The sequence below is a fragment of the Bactrocera oleae genome, chromosome 3 (assembly GCF_042242935.1).
Source record: "Bactrocera oleae isolate idBacOlea1 chromosome 3, idBacOlea1, whole genome shotgun sequence".
Taxonomy (NCBI): domain Eukaryota; kingdom Metazoa; phylum Arthropoda; class Insecta; order Diptera; family Tephritidae; genus Bactrocera; species Bactrocera oleae.
In genome coordinates, this window is record NC_091537.1 from 63,623,231 (window position 1) to 63,641,791 (window position 18,561).

General features: G+C 33.7%; 1 protein-coding gene and 1 long non-coding RNA gene across 2 annotated transcripts in view; both read left to right on the forward strand.

Moving 5' to 3' along the window:
* Nucleotides 1-18,561, forward strand: part of vas (ATP-dependent RNA helicase vasa) — an 89,679-nt gene that overhangs the window by 70,969 nt on the left and 149 nt on the right. The window contains exon 9 of the mRNA XM_070106743.1: nucleotides 18,027-18,111. Within this exon, the coding sequence (XP_069962844.1) occupies nucleotides 18,027-18,104 (78 nt within the window). The 3' untranslated portion in view covers nucleotides 18,105-18,111. The remainder of the gene's footprint in view (nucleotides 1-18,026; nucleotides 18,112-18,561) is intronic.
* LOC138855963 (uncharacterized) lies at nucleotides 2,351-3,547 on the forward strand. Its single transcript, XR_011395100.1, has 2 exons — nucleotides 2,351-3,283; nucleotides 3,338-3,547. It is a non-coding gene; the product is annotated as an uncharacterized lncRNA (long non-coding RNA).

Below are 18,561 nucleotides of genomic sequence, written 5' to 3' on the forward strand. Positions count from 1 at the left end.
TGTGCAAAAAAAATCATATTTTATCAATTTTCATCATAAAAATCGTTTATATGGCAAAAAATAATCATGCATATGTGAAGTGGCATTTGTATTTTTGTTTAAATTATTTAATTTTTCTCTTTATGTAGGCAAATACGTATTTTGTCAGAGAACGGTGATATAAATTCTCATTTCTGTTAAATAACAGCAAATATTACAGAAAATGGTGAACTCCTTGATCTCAATTTTTCAGCTCTGTTAGCCGACCAATCAAGCATCATACAAAATTTAATTTGCAGCTTCTCGTTCTTTTAAGTTCTCTGGTTGAACATTAGTTCCGTTTATTTCAGAAAAATATTAAGAGTTTATACCCACTTGAGAGTCTGAAAAAAGCGCTCGTTTTTAATTTTTTTGAATCAGCATTTTATTTAATAAATAAAATATTCATTTACAGAATTTCATGAACTTTTATAGTAGGTGATTTATTTTGTTCCCGTAGCCGACCTCCAGGAGGTAAGATTTTTCTACTTAAAATCCAAAAAAATTTTTATTATTAATCGAATGACCAGTCAATATTTTAATTTTTGACAAAATGGCGGCTTCCCAAAAAGTCTTTTTTTGTGAGTAAATTGATTCTCAAAAATCCTACGATCATTACCTGATAATTATATCTAAGAAGATAGTGTGGGAATTTCAAGCTGATCGGTCCAACCGTTTCGGAGGAATTTCGCTTACCGACTCTGAAAATAGTATTTCCAAGAAAATGCGATTAAAGTTTTGGGAACCGATTACACTGAGTTAAAAAAACCGATTTTTTTAAATTTTCAAATAAAAAAATAAACAATTTAAAATAATTTTACACGAGCTTATACTCTTGCAACTTGTTGCTACAAAGTATAATAGTTTTGTTCACATAACTGTGGTGTGTATCACCTAAAAATAATCGAGTTAGATATACAAATATATAGATGATCAGAATGATGAGACGAGTTGAAATCCAGGTGAGTGTCTATCCGTTCGTCCGTCTGTCTGTGCAAACCGTAACTTTAGTAAAATTTAAGACATCGTAATGAAACTTTGTACACGTGTTCCTTGTAAAAAAGAAAGGACGGGTTAGGTGGGCGTAATGGAACCACTGCCACGCCTAAAAAACGCCATTAATCGATACCTATAAAATGACATATACGTGATTATAACTCCGCCCTCTCCCTATACAATGGTTTTGTTAAAAGCAACTAAAAGCGCGTTAATCAGTAACTAAATGCGACAGACGCATACAATTTCAACCACATTCGGTGCATAACATTATCCTGGGCATCACTTTGGTTAACGAACTTATGACTTGACTGGTCCCACAATTGATGGAGGTCAGAAAATCATAAGATTTGGACTAAAAGTAGAAGTTCAGCAATTCCCTCCCAAACGTATTCCTAGGAGCTCAGATTGGGCTGCCTTTCGGGAAACGCTAAGGTTGAATGTAAGTAGGGTGGGACAGATAGACAGCAATGCTACACCTTCTGGACTGGAGAGCAGATTGTCTGTACTTAATCAGTTCATCATAGATGCATATCACTGTGACTATCCCCTAAAGACGATCACCAAAAAGCGTAACTGTCCTTGGTGGTCAGGCTGCCCCTCGGAACTTAGGAAAACAGTACGCAGGCTTTTTAACAAAGCCAAGCGCACGGGGAACTGGAAAATAAATGCAACCTAACTACTATAAAGAGATTAGGTCTTAAAAACCGCAAAGTTTTAGGAAATTCTGTGAAAACGTTTCCTAAACACCGGAGGCTGCACAGGGCTTTGGTCAGAAGCAAGACTGTTAGCTATTAAAAGATCTGAGGGGACCTGTACGGCCAGCGAGGAAGAAAGAGCTACTGCACTTGCGTATTTCCCGGAGATAATTCGGGAAGACCAATGTCAACCTCTTCATTAGAGTGGGTCGATTTATTTTCTAAAAAATCGCGTATGCATGAAATGTTCTACAGATCATTCTGAACAACTTTGCCTAAGATAATATGGGTCTAAAACCAGTTTCGAGTCAGCGCTTTTTTAAGTAAAGTTTAATTTTTCGGGATTATAAAAGTTTCTTCGTCAGTTTTTGAGTTATTTGTTCACTGTACATAACAATGACAGTGAAAATTAAGAAAATCGGACAACTATAACATATATCTCCCATACAACCAATTACACAGATTTTTGCCGGTGTAATGCCTTCAATTAAAAAGTTTTGCAGAACTGTTCTAATGGGTGGTTACAACCTCAGCAGGAATAAAAACGTAATCAACCACCCGAGAAACAAATTCCGACTACTTGTCGCATCTTACACTGGCTTGAAAGCTCAAAAAGTATCTATTTAACATAGGTCTAGCTTTTTGTGCAAACTGCCGGTTATGTGACATGGAGCCGGAAACTTCCGTGCACCTGATGATAATCTATCACAGTCTGCAGATGCAGGATTAAGGCTCTTGCATCCATGTTTCCGAATAAGAATCACATCGCCTCAATAGACCCAAGCAGTATATTGGAAATTATCAATGTGCTGGGGCTATATGAGACGTTGTGACAGAGGGCAGAGCACAATAGACCTTAGGTTGCGGTGTAAACCTCAATGAATATTTATCTATCTACTACATACACACATACATATATCGGCCAATGAGCTAACTATTTAAATGAAATTGAGAGAGCGTGTTTGTCTAATAACAATGTACAATATCTCCATATAACTGATACTCAAGATTTTGAAACGTGCGGCTAACTTTACACCATATAGGTATATGTTTATATTTATGTGTTGGTAGGGAACATTTGTTGTGAAAGATACTTAATTTTTTTCTGTTTGGTTGTCATGACAACTGTCAATCATATTCAATAACCTTACAGTCATTGAACAAACAACATCATATTTTTTGTGTTGAAAATGTCAAATTTTGTACCTGAAAGTGATGTTTTGCGGAAAGTTTTAAGTTTTTGTTTATTTTTGAAGAAAAGTGCTGCAGAGTCACATCGAATGCTTGTCGAGGCATATGGTGATCATGCTCTATCAAAAGCAACATGCAAAAGATGGTTTCAACGGTTCAGAGAAAATGATTTTGATGTGAGACATGATGAACTTGGAAGATCACCAAAAAAGTTTGAAGACGTCGAACTGCAAGCAATATTGGATGAGGGTGATACTTCAAAAGTCAAAAGCAAATGGTACATTAATAATTTTGACATTCCCATGTAACAGTGCGAAATTGGGCGAAATCGGACAGTCACAACACCTACTTCTCATATAACACGACTTTAAATTCCATCTGTAAGCACTAATTAATATATTGGGATAAAACTTTGCACGCATATTTTCTTTCAGGTATGCTCTCAGGTCTAAAAATTTCCAACATCGGACCATACCTATTCAGGCCCCCAGATACCAAAAATGTGGACCCCTGAGCCTATGGTCGACTTTTTGCCGAAAATATCGGTCAATCTATGAGATAGTTTATATTATATTTATAAAATTGCTTGAAAATAATTTCTTAAGTATACATGAGCAATGTAAAAAATAAATGTCACCAGCCTTTCTGTTTCTATGCCTCCAATGATTTTAGTATAATTTTCGCTGACGGATAGTAAAATATAGTTATAAAACTAAGTGATACCAAATTTGAATGTAATCGATTCACCATTTCGTCGAACAATGAAGTTAAACCTTTTCGCTACATTTTTAGTATAATGTTTTCCAACGCCTGCAGGTATTTCCCCTGCTTTGGTTCTTGCAATTTGCTTAGCTGTTCCTAACTTGTTAATCAGTTATTTTGTACAAATATATAGAAAAAACAAGGAAGAAAGGGATAAGTTCGGGTGTAACCGGATATTTCATACTCTCGCAATTTGCAAGGAGCAAAGCTGGGGAATACTTTCAGGTATTGGCAAAACCGATGCTCTCCATCAAAGAGAGTATTGCAAGAAAAACGTTAGCTTCGGCTGCATTGAAGCCATAATAACATTCACAGGTGCATTACTTATAGCAATAGTTTCGAATGTAACAGGTTTGCATACACCAAAAATCGTTTTTCTAGTTCTTTCTAGCCACGTTGTTTGATGTAAACAACGTTCAAATCGAATTAACTTTGATTAATAAGGAAAAAAGATATTTTATGAAGATCCTTATCTCGATTTTAATCAGTCAGTTTGAATAGCAGCTATATGCTATAGAGGTCCGACCTGGACAATTTGTGAGGATACATATCTTGTACAAAAGAGTTTTCTATACAAGAATTTGATTTTGATCGGTAAAATCGGCACTTCCGACAAATGAGCAGGTTTTTGGGGAGAAAAGAACCTTCCGTCCGAAAATCATTATAGCCAATACTTAATTGAGGACTGGAGTGTCGATCGATTTCGCTCATTTTTTCCGAAACATTATTACCAGAAAAATATACCACACAGATCGATCAGTTGGTTGAAAAGTGTCTTCGCTCGAAATGAAAAAAATATATATATTTTTGGTAGAAAAAATATTTTTTATTCAATATAATCTCCCTTAACTTCAATAGACTTATTCTAATGATCCTCCAATCATTTTATGCCATCTCTATAGTGCTTTCCGGAAGCTCTGCAAAATATCCATCTTCGGCTAGAATAGCTTCTTCATTCGACGAAAAATGCTTGAGTAAAAATTGAGATATCGTCAAATAACTTTGTAAACAGGTTCCTGTGTCTAATCGGGAGGACGAGTTCGTAGTTTGTAATCAGTTCACTACCACGCCCACAACACGCCATTAATCGAAAACTAATAAGTTGCCATAAGTTAGGCTTAAACTGGAATTTGGTACAACGAATCGTAATAATGAGAGTTTGAAAATTTTTTGATAAGTGGGAGTGGCCCTGCTGATATGTTCAATGTAAATATTTCCCAAACCATTGAACCAAAATTTGCACAAGACAAATAATATTTTCTTGCGACAACGTGAAAATTGTTGAAATCGGAAGATAACCACGACCACTCGCCGATTTTTTAAAAATCTACTAACAGTTTTTCAAAATCTAATAAGGAAATGCGTGAATGACATTAAATTTTAAATCCAGGATGGCACGAGAGGGCTTTATAAGAGGAGGGGTCAAAATTGAACGACGGCCGTGGCACCGCCGATATTTTGGTGAAATCACATTCATATGTATGTATGTATTTGTATCCGGACCGACCTAATAAATTATAACCAAATTTGTTATATAATATTATTTTGACATTCCCCTATTACAGTGCGAAATTGGGCGAAATCAGACTGAAACCACGCCTACTTTCCCATATAACGCAACTTTAACTTCGAACTGATTTTTTTAATTAACTGAAATTAGGAGAGAATCCTTTCCTGATAATAGTGTTTCTGTATGTCAAAAATCAGGTCAATATTTTCCTTAGCCCACATACTATACCTAATAGAAAGATTTTCGAACTTCCGGCTGACCTTATATGCTATATATCGTATTTTTCTCCTAGCAGTGCATTTCTGTGCCAATAATTGATAAAATCAGGTGAAAACTTGCCCTGGCCCCCATATAACTGATATCAGGATTTTCAAACATCCGGTTGTGTTTACTTCTTGTACATTGTTGATGGCCTGTGAGGTACCTTAACAAAACATCATCATCGTTTGCAGATCAACTTTTATTAAATTTATTTAGCCTCTTCGGTTAAGTGATGTCAGATCAATCATTTAAGGATGATTTTAATATAATTTTTGCTGACGGGAAGTAAATTATAGTTATAAAACTAATTGAGTTTATGAGCTATAATATAACTTAATAATATACTAAATTTTATTGTAATTCAGTCACGATTTGTTCGAATAATGAAAGTTGAAGATATTTCCCCTGCTTTGATCCTTGCAAATTGCAAGAGTATAAAATGTTCGGTTATACCCGAACTTAGCTATTCCTTACATGTTTTTTTTCGTTTAAGGCTGTTAAAATTGAATCCATACTCTATTAGGTTCTTTGCTATAATAAAGCATCATTTCCGTCTCGACACAAAAAATAACATCTCTGGAAGCCACATATCGGTTAAATCACCGGTTAACTACCCAAGAAAGAAGGACTTCTGATTGAGTTAACTAAAACTTAACTGACAGATGGTTGCTAACCAGACATCTAGAAAACGGCCAAATGAGTAACAATTCTAACCGAAACTCTTGAATTCGTTGAGCGGAATTAAATTAAAAGCAACCTACATAATACATACGTACATTCACAATAAATAAAAAAGTATTCAAAATCACAAGCAAAGAACGTATATCATAATATAATCATATAACGAAGAGAGGAATTTAAAAAATAATATCTAATTTAAATGTATACTTTATTAGTTAATAAAATGCCATTTAATAGTATTATTATATACGAAATATATTTAAAGGGAATCTTGTAGAAAGGCTAATTTTAATAATGAAGATACTTGTATAATAAAAATGCAGGATACTGCTTCATTTAGATTAAAAATCATTTACATTGATCAAAGTTTGGATATGTCACATATCTCACCGAATGAACATGGTCCGCTATAGAATAGCTATAAAAACGTTGGCTTATAGTTTAAATTTTTGAAAAATTACTTACAGAAAAAATAAAAAATTGGCTTTATTCCTTTTATACCTGTTAATTGTATTCGTCGATCGTATTTATTATAGAAAAGATCATTAAACAAACAAGGAAGCGTGTAATCGAACATTTTACACTCTTTCAACTTGCAAGGTTTAAAGCCCGGGAAATTACTTCAGGTGTTGGAAAAATTTTATATTAAAGAAAGTATTGATCCGGTTCAAACAGTTTTTGATACAAAGACATAATATAGTATTATCGAGAGTTCCATTTATTTATTTTATCAATTTACTAACCGATATTTTCGGTACAAAGTCAAATATATTCAGTACCTAGGGCTTGAACAGTTTTGGTTCGATTTACACAATTTTTGGTCATGAGGTGGCATACTTTAAACGCATTATTCACGCAAAGTTTTACTCCGATACATTTATTGGTGTTTGATTTGCATAGTGGAAAGTGAAAGAATCAGATGGAATTTAAAATTGTGACGGACAGATAGTCACTCGGAATTTAACTCGTCTCGTCATCCTGATCGTTTGTATATATGTATATATGACACAAACAACCGTTAGGTGAACAAAACTATTATACTCTGTAGCAAAATGTTGCAAGAGTATAAAAAGCCTGCAATCAATGTATGTAGTATGTCATATTTAAAATAAAAAGAATATTAAAGTATCAGAAGTTTGAATATTGCAGAGATAACATTTTTTTCAAACAGGTTGGAAAAGATCCTATCATAAGGTCCTCAAAACATTCGCTTAAATCTTCATATAAAGTTATAAGCATGTATATACCATATATACATACGTGTGTAAGTATCATAGAAGAAAGCTAGGCACTTTGCCTAAAGTTCTCAATCAGAAATGGACCCATATACGAATGAAAATTTCCAGTTTCATTAATATGATTACGACCAAGACAAAGAATTTTCGTATATTTGTATTTATTTGACGAATATATTTAAACATGTAATTAACAAGACAAAAAGTCATACATTGAATCACGTTTGTTTTGAACTTTAACTGTCAAATGTCAAAAATTTTCTTTCCATTTACATTTCCAAAATGTAAAACTGGTTTACACCATAGAAAATTTGTTCACCTCAACTCAAACACATAGAAAAATGTCACCGTTTGGCACACACCCACGGTAATAAAACCACTGGTGGTGAAATATCACTTATCACTAGTTCGCTTGGGCGAAAGGCGCGACTTTCCCTCTTAAATAATGAGTGACAATGGCAAAACCTTTATTGGACACACGGAGAAACAGTTTGTGGAATTTATTAAAAGAGTCTCTCCTGAGATTATAAGAAGGTACGTTCCTCAAGGCATTGATTGGCAATTTAGCCCTCAACCACTCCTCATATGGGTGGTTTTTGGGAATCAGCTGCAAGAAGCTTAAAATTCATTTCATAAAAGCTTAAACTGAAAATTTATTTATGAAGAATTTAGTTCATTACTTACTCGAATTGAAGCCGTTCGCTACTCACGATCTCGATCTCGAAAGATCTCTCTGATATTATTGACCTAATTGAGGGGCGTTTTCTCAACGTAGCATCAATTCTGGTCTTAACCGAACCAGAGTTGGTGTCGCTATGCTTTTTAAATCGATCGATCGAGGAGGAATCAAAATTATCAATTTTGATGACTGCCGCGAAGGAAGGAAAGATGAGTACATAAAGGACTCTATAAGAGGTACAGAACTTATTAAAAATGGCCAAAACTTGGAGATTGCGTTCTAATTCAACACGAATGTCTCCCCTTACCGAACGGCGGCTAGGCCGCATAGAAAAGCTACATTACGGCTGCGATGGTCATATCTGAGTAGTTGATCTCCGTACGCAAAACGCAACGCGAACACGACCGGTCGTTAAGCAATGTTTTCTACCAATCAACGATAATAAATAAAGTATAATTAAGGACCAATAAAAAAATAAACAAAAAAAAAACCGTAAAATTTAATTATTTAAAATTATTCCCAAGGAGAGCTGCGCATAATTTCAATACAGGAGGTACGACCGTTCTTTGCACACTTATGTTAAAATTTTTCTTCATCTCATTTAGCAAAACACATAATGCTTCCCTATTTAAATGAAAATAACTCATCTGCAACAAACATTAATCATCAATAATTTTTGGCTTACCTGGTGTTAGAAAGTTCCAATAGATTTGAGTTATCATGAAGGCTTTTTCGTATGCGCAGTTCATCAGTTTTGACTCCAACATTTTTGTCATTGTAATGTGATTCAAAACTAATGTCCATTTTAATATTTGTTCACCCTTTCGTTGTTTTAATTATACTCTTGCAACTTGTTTTTTTCATCTAACGGTTTTTTGTATCACCTAAAACTAATCGAGATAGATATAGGGATATACATATTTTTTTAAATATTGTTAAAACGCGTCAGGAGCTCTTTAAACGACTAATTATATTAAAACACAATAGAATCTACACAAAAAGAACAAACTCATGAGAAGTAACGGTATTTCCAATTCAAGCTAACTGAACGCAGACTTAATGGTGCCTATGTTTACTTGTTCTTACACTAAAATTCCGTTATCACAAAAATTAAAATAGGAATATACATTTTTGGTTTTTATATTTTGAACTCAAGAATATGAAAGACGAAATACATGTAGAAAATTCGAACTGAATTACCTATTTACATTGGGTGTTTATTTCATTTAAAAAAATGTGGAAAACGGTTGGCCTCAAGGGCCATCCATGCAACTTCCCTCTAATTTCATACGCTAACGTTCAAATTTCGCTTTTTTCACTGCTTTTGAGCTCTTCGAAATTTTTCGTTTTCGATATCTAGCAAGTAAATCAACCGATTTCGACCCGGTTTGCGGCAAACGATGTGTTTCTTCAAGGTTTAGAACTGATTAGTTTTTGGTGTCGATCGGTCAAGTCGTTTGGAAAAAATTCGAAAAAACGATTTTTCAAAATTTTTATTTTTGAGATTTCTCGAAATCTACTGGTCCGAATGGGTCCAAACTTACACGAAATTCAAGTGCAATGAAACCCTTTGGAATGCCGTTATTCAAATCGGTTGAGCAGTTTAATAGTTATAAGAGGGTCACATACATCCACACATACATACAGACATACGGACATCATCGTAGAAATGTTCGGGGAAGCTTCCTCGACCCTCAGAACGTCGAGATCTGTTGAGAACTCGATTGTTGCAAAATGGGGTGAAACCAATATCCATTTTCCATTTTCTTAGCGGGAAGTTAAAAATGTGTCGGGTGAATGCAGACTTTATTGGCTATGTGAAAAAAATTATTGATAAGCAAAAAAAGTTTGGAGAATTAGAAGATCCGACACGTTCGGGTAGGCCAAAGCGGCTCAGTGATACAGAAATGCGATCAGTTGTGAGAGCTAAAGATAGATCCAACTGTCAGTGCCGTAAAAATGTCTGAGGAAATGTCCAGAATATCCGGACTGAACGTAAGTGCCAGCATGATCAGGCAAGCGTTGCATGCCAATGGTCTCTATGGCCGCGTACCGAGGAAAAAACCACACATCTCTACACAGAAACAAAAGCGACGATTGCAATTTCCGGAAAAATATAAAAATAAGGACAAATCGTTCTGGAATAACGTAATTTTTTTTTACGAAAGCACGTTCGAAGGTTTCAGGAAGAAAAAAAGTACTAAAATTTGGAGAAACAAAAATCAAGAGTTTGAACAGAAAAATATTACATCCACTGTATAGCATGGTGGGGGTTCGGTGATGGTTTGGGGGTGTATGGCGGCAAGTGGAGTGTAAAGGCTGGTGTTGATTGATAGCACAATGAACTAAATAAATTATCTAAACATTTAAAAAAAATTTGCTCCCCAGTATTGAAAAATTGGGCTTAGATCAATCCTGGATCTTCCAATAGGATAACGATCCTGAGCATAGGGCAACAATAATAAAGGAATGGTTGCTTTACCGTACACCTAAACAGGATAGTCCCCCACAATCACCGGACCTAAACCCCATTGAGCATCTGTGAGAACATTTGGACCGGAAAGTAAGAAAAAGGAGCATAACCAGTAAAATTCTCTGAAGGACATTTTACAAGAGGAGTGGTCCAAAATTTCCCCGGAAGTAGTGTCCAACTAAGTGGAATCAATGCCAAGGAGGCTGGAAGCAGTTATTTTGTTGTTTTGTACTTGTGGATTTTATTTTGGATTGCTGTTAAGTTTTTGTAAGAACAATATTCAATAATTTATAAATGATAATTAATTTGAAAAAAATTTAATATTTTTATATTGAAATAAAGAGTGAAATGTATGAGAAAAAGGTGTACACTTTCTTTTGACGCTGACAGTATGTAAATGGTTAGGATGACGAGACGAGTTGAAATTCGGATGTCTGTGCATGTTGTAACTTGGGTAAAAATTTAGATATCTTGATGAAACTTGGTATACACGTTAAATTGCAAAAAAGTAAGTGCTTTTTTGTAGATGGGCGTAATCAGACCACTGTCACGCCTATAAAACGTCTTTAATCGAAAACGTATAAAAGTACTATAACTAAGCCGTAAATTAAGATATCGAACTCAAATTTGGCAAAACGAATCTAATTAAGGAGCAGCACCTATGGTTTGAAAATCGTGAAAAAGTGGGTATGAGCCCGCCTCGAATTAGTTTAATATACATATATGTCTACTACACCAATAAAGTTATATTACCCAAATTTGCACACAACAAATATTTTCAGCCTTTCTTACGATAGTGTGAAAATAGGTGAAATCGGATGATAACCCCGCCTACTGTCCATATACCAGTTTTGTTAAAAACTGCTAAAAGTATGATGAATAAATAACTAAATGCGTCAGACACAAGAAATTTTACACCCAGGATGGCACAATTGGGCTTTATAGGAGCCAGTTTCAAAATTGGACGGTGGGCGTGGTATCGCCCACTTCTAAGGGATCGGATTTCAACCAAATCCATTACATAATATTCTTACAATATTCCTCTGAGTCTGAGTGTCAAAAACGGGTGGAATCGGATCAATATTTCTCTTAGCCCCCTTATACCCAATATAAAGATCTTCGAACTTCCGGGTGACATTATACCGCATATATCAGCCAATATGTAAGTAATCTCAATAAAAATCAGAAAGCATATTTTTCTAATAACAGTGTATCTTTATGCCTAAAATAAGTAAAATCTTTTGAAAACTTGCCATAGCCCCCATATAACCAATCAAAGAATTTTAAGCATCCGGTTGATTTTACTCCATATACATATGTACATATGTTGAGTTAGCCCTTTCTTACTTGTTTTAATATAATTTTCTATCAAATCTTCACTTAGATTCAATTTATACTCAATTGAGTGGAGGTACAAACCGTAAGAGGGGTATAAATTAACGCAGCCGAATTCTAAACTAAGTATATTTTGTAAATGAAGAAAGTAATCGGCGAATTTTACAATAATTTCGCCATATTTTGGGTTTGCTATGGAACGCAATTAAATAATTTTAATTTCATTTGTTATATAGTTACCGGCAAAATTTACCTAAAACAATAAAAAATAGGTATTGTGCATGAAATATTTCAATTTGTAAGACAGATGCCAATATGTTCGTAGAACTGTTAGAATTTTGTAACACAACAATAATTTTAATTTCATTTGTTATATAGTTACCGGCAAAATTTACCTAAAACAATAAAAAATAGGTATTGTGCATGAAATATTTCAATTTGTAAGACAGATGCCAATATGTTCGTAGAACTGTTAGAATTTTGTAACACCCAGAAGGAAAAGTCGGAAGCCCTATAAAATATATATATAAATGAACAGCATAACGAGCTAAGTTGATTTAGCCATTTCTGTCTGTATACGAGTAGACGCAAACTAGTACCTCAGTGTTCGAGGTATGGATTTGAAATTTTGCCCAAGTAGCTGCTGTAGCGGAACCGACGCTTATAGCTGTCATACAAACTGAACGACAAAATCATTTTCTTATATGAAAAACTTTTTATTTGATGAGATACCTTAAAGAAATTCAACAATGGCATATATCTGCCATACACATTGACTAATCAAAGGGCTTGTAAGGAATCTTTTGTATTCGTGAAGGTTATTATAGCTTCGGTGTAATTTAAGTTAATATGTTTTCTTGTTTATCAATAAAATACTAACTTTATAATTTGTGCTCTATCATACTCGTTACATCAACTAATCATGTGTTTCGTATCATTGAGAACTGAGGTAAAGTGCCAAATCTCCAGTAAGTAATTCCTCGTCATTGAACCAATATGGATGGTTATACTTACAGTGGGATGAATTTGAAAAACAAAAAAATATTATTTATGTTACTGTTTTTTTTTAATTTTTCCATTTTGGTTCAAACAATTATCTAATATACATTCGATATCTAAAAACCAAACGTATAAATTTTTGAAACGTATAAATTTGTCACTGCTTCTAGGAAATTAGTTTCTTCTAATATTTTTGATATTAACACGGTTTACCCCTTTAATTCGGGTTATTTTTTTTCATTGTATTAAGTAATGTTCACAATTTCATCATGGAAAGATATACGCGAAAGCAACGATAACAAATTATTCAATTTTATTATCAAAATAATCGCTCTGTAATCGCAACTTTTCGTGCGCTTTTGCCATTTATGATCTTCTCCGATGAGGCTCACTTTCATCTGAGTGGTCCGTAAATATTCGATTTTAGTGCGAAGAAAATCCACAAATTATTCATAAACAACCATTACATTCACCTAAATTGACAGTTTGGTGTGGTTTTTGGTCTGGCGGAATCATTGCTCCATACTTCTTACGAAATTAAGCTGGTGAAACCGTTACTGTCAATGGAGAGCGGTATAGATCGATGATAACCAACTTTTTATGGCTACAATTGGAAGAAGTTGATCTTGACAACATCTGGTTCCAACAAGACGGGGCTACGTGCCACACAGTACGTGCAACAACCGAATTATTGCGAGAAAGTTTGGAGATTCGATAATTTCAAGAAATTGACATTCAATGGCCGCCAAGAAGTTGTGAATTAAAATCCTTAGACTACTTTTTGTGGGGTTATTTGAAGTCATTGGTCTTTAGCAATAAACCAGACTCCCTTCAAGCTTTAGAAGTCAATATTGAACGTGCTATTCATGACATACGACTTGATTTAGTGGAAAAAGTACTCGAAAATTGGGTTCATCGGATTCGTTCCCGTAAAAGAAGTCGTGGAGGCCATTTGAATGATGTTGTATTCAAAACTTAATTGTATCTATTGTACTTCACACTAACTAAAAGCATTTGAATTTCCTTAACAATTAGTGGGGTTTTTTTGAAATCATATCACTCTTATAGGAAAACCCTGTATTTATATTCTTTCAATATGTTAATACAATAGTTTTGATCACCCAACGGTTGTTTGTATCACCTCAAACTATTCGAGTTATGTGGTATATGGTACTCGTATATACATAAATGATTAGGATGAAGAAACGAGTTGAAATCCAGACGACTGTCTGTCCGTCCGTCCTTCGGTCCATTGGTATTGTAGATGGGCGTATAATTTCAACCAAATGTGGCTAGTAGTAATATGCTGACATTCCTATGTTACAGTGCCGATGGGCAAAATCGGATTAAAACCACGCCTACTTCCTATACAACACAAATTTTATTCCATCTGATTTTTTGACTTTCCAGTATACAAATTAAGAACTAATGAATATATTGAAATCAAACTTTGGAAAATAGTGCCTTTAAAGTATGCCATCTCAGATCTAAAAATTGTCAAAATCGGACCTTAACTATTCAAGCCCCAAGATACCGGAAATGGCAACCCGATTGATTTTTTACCGAAATTATCGTTCGATGTATGAGATATATGATTGCAATTCGGAAAGAATCCTTTCCTAATAATGTTATATTTGCATGTCAAAAATGAATTGAATCGGGTCAATACTTCTTTTAGCCCCTTTATACCTAATAGAAACATTTTCAAAATTCCGGTTGACTTTATACCGCATATATAGACCAATATGTAAGTTATTTTAATAACTATTATATTATATTTTATCATTTTTTCCTAACCTATCCACTTTTTATTCAGTATTAATTTATTTAATAACACTTACCTGCCCATGAATTTGCAGAATTGTTAATGAAAATATAGGAATTATATTTGAATTTAAACCTTATTAATATTAATAACTTCTTACATGATAAAAAAAAAATATAAAAAATATATTAAAAAATATCATTCAATACATTTATTTTTATTAAAAGTAAAAAAATGGAATAAAGGGTACAAAAACTACAATTTATAATTTTAATCATCTTCTTCCTCTTCATCGTCGTCTTCCGGCTGCTGGTAAATTTCAAACTGGTCTTCATTATCGTCTTCAACGACAACGACATTCTTCCATGATTTCGGGGTCAAAAGTTCCATCTTCGTTAATGTCGCTCTGATATGGTAGAGCATTGAGACAAGCTTGTCCATTACATTGGCCACAAGCTAAAGAGCATTGCAAGCCCGCTTTCCTGCATCCGCATCGCGAACCACAACCACTCTTGCAGTTGCAGAAAATTGTATTTAGCAAATGTTCTGGAGCAGGTGGTAAAATTGTCATGATAGGCTCCAGAAAATCGTTTCGCATTGCCCAACCCCATACCTGGGGTTCCAAATCATGCCCTAACCAAGTTTGAACTTGGTTCGAAATGTTGATGAGCAGCTGCACTTGTTGGTGGAATATTTGAAAGCTGCACAGGTTTATTAAGTTTTGTAGACTTGACGTAATGCATATAACGAAGATGATCGAGACTTTTCACAGATTTCGGAGCATTATAGACTGCCAATAAGGTTTGAGTTCCACTCTCTAATAATCTCTGGGCCGAACAATTTTCTTCCTCAAATGCTGCAGCTAGTTCATCCAAATTGGACAGTTTCTCAAAAATTTTTAAAAATGTTTTTTTTCCCTTTTTAAAAAGCGCAGAAGTTGTGTCACATCCACTTAATGCGTGCAGAAATAAAATATGTGTTTTGGAATGAGGATAATTGTCAAAACTTTTAGTCGAGTATATCTCCGTTTTTACATTGCCTTTCCCAACTTTTTTAAAGAAAATTTCTTGTTCGTAAGACAGTGTACGCCCAATTAAAATGATGAGTAAATCAATATCTTGTCCTATTATTTACAAATTTACAGATTTTAAAGAAGATGCACTTAATTATAAGATTTAAGTTTTTCCCTTCATTATTTTTTAATTTTATGAAACGGTGATCAGTATTATTGCATAGATAAAGATTTAAGGCATGAAGAAAATGATAAAATATAATATAATAGTTAATAAAAATTGACAAATATTTATAATCATTGATTTATCGATAGTTCATCAACTATATATGGCCCGTTTTTGATCGGAGGTACCGGTTGACTTGAAGTGATGCTGTGACCGCGCGCTCTAAGCCCTCTATCTCGAAAACGGTTCACCGTATGAAAAAAATGTTTAAACAAAATTTGTAGAGAATTTTGTATTCTACAATATTGATAATAAATACCAAAAAACCCATAGGAAATGAGATATTTACAAAAAAAGCGCAAAAAAACGATTTTTGTGACCTTTGACCTTGAAATTTAATAGTTGCATACACCCTACCATATGTAGGTTTTGAGACAACTTTTAGGGTGTCAATATACAAGTATTTACAGACTTACAGCTGGGTATCTGAATTCCGAGGTGAACTTACTATAATGACTGGACTATACACTTATATGTCTAATGTAATAATTGCGATCCTCTGGTTGACGTTTTCACATCAACTCATTATATTAAATTTAGCTTCTTGGGTTGAGTTTATAACACATATTTTGATTTTAATATAATTTTCGTTGACGCGATTAATATAATATATATCAATAAAACTAAGTGAGAACATGAAAACCCACCAAATGTTCTCGACTCTTGAATTCCAGATCAAATAATATTGTTATTTAATGTAATTGTAATTATTTGCTAATAACTACCTAACTACCAGTAAGAGGTAATCATGTCCTTCCTAAGTCGGATGTATCGTCGGATTCAACATTGCCTCAATCGGTTAAAGCCGCTTCGATTCGAATTCGCACTTATTTTTTTAAAAGCCAAAAACATGAACATGAACGTGTCTTTCAATAAATCGATTGTGGCAAAAGCTGTGTGACATGTTGTGCCGTCTTGTTGGAACCACAGCTCCTGGACATCATGGTTGTTCAATTCAGGAATGAAAAACTTATTAATTCACTCAAAATGCGGCAGTTTTGTTTGTAGACGTAGCTATTCAACCAGAAGTGCGTTTCATCGCTAAAAAAAAAAGTGCGCCATACGTAGTCCGCACAGAACCATTATTTTCGAAATAAAATTGCACTATTTGGAAGCGTTCTTCAGGCGTGAGTCTATTCATGATGAGTTGCCAAACCAAACTGAGAATAAATCACTTGACAGCTGTTAAATCGGTCGCCATCTTGAACAGTAATGCCAACTTAAAGTTCTATACCTCAAAAAAAAAAACCCGTTACATACTTAATTATATGAGTCACACAATTAGCTACTGCATACTCATCGTCATTTCGAATTTTTAAACGCGGCTTATGCACAATTCATACTTCTAACACTTTTGAAACACACTTGATATTATTTAAAAAATTTGTAATAATCGATTTTACCATTATTTTTTAACAGATTTGGCTTATTTAAATATGTCATTCGTTAAAAATGGCATTAAGCATTAGAGTTGCTATGTATATATTTTTTTTTTCTGAAAATTCAAATTTTATTCCAACTTGAAATATTCTTGAAGTCTTAAAAAAATGAACCATTTCATAACATCTTTGATACAAATTCTTATCAATTGCTAACGAGAACATGAGCATATAATATAATATGAAGAATAAAGTAACACAAACATATTTTAGAGACTATTTCAACCAACCAATTTGAACCAACTTTGTCATCAAACACATGATTTCAAAGTTACCGTAACCTTGTATCATTGTATAATCCTATACAATGCCTCGTATTCTATGAACGTTGCCTGCAATCTATTATCAAGTCGGCCATTATACTTATTCCTATTTCTCAAACTAAGTATACTAGATTTATGACATGCAATGTTTTCTTGTGGAGCTACTCGATGATCTGCAATTTTCCACTCATTGAAACCTACGTTCCCAAACTTAGTTTGACACTGACTGGACCAGAGGCCAAACAGCATCTACATGATCTTGTACTTTCAGAGTGTTTAACGAAAAACGGTTGTTATCTTATTTCGATTGTGTTGTATTAGGACATAAGTATGTTTGTAGTTTCTGTGCTCAAGACACTATTTTTACTTATATTTAAAAAAAAACTTTAAATTTTAACTATTTGTCGGATGATCTCTTCCTATTCTTCTCTTTTAATTTTTGCTTCCTTCTTGTACAACGAATGTATGTATGGTATATATCAGGACCCCGTTTCGGCTCATGTGGTAACTCGATCGCACACCATTCGGCTAAAGAATATCCATTTAAATGATAATATATGATATATAGGTAAGTGTAAATATATCGATTTTCTAATTAGCAACTTGTCTGACTTCATATTATCTAAAGATAATTTTTATTGTCAATTCGCAATCGTCCAAATATCAGTCATTGAGTTTATTTAAACTAAATATACTTATGTGTATATATTATCTCTATGAGGTATTAAACAAGTTTTTCATTTAAAAAAAATTAATCGATTAAAATAGGATTTTTTTTTTTGCAAGAACAAATTTGTTTGAAATAGAAAAGTTGTCGACTGGACCTTAATATTATATAATATTAATAATTGTGTTATTTTAGAATATTTAAGTACATAGTGGACAAGTTATAATAATTATCAGGGACGAAAATATAGTAAATTTCAATTATAATATCGATTCGCTGTGCGGATATTCTAAAAATTCATAATCGTTAAACTAAATTCACAAAGCGTTTAAAAGTTTTCCATGTAGAGAC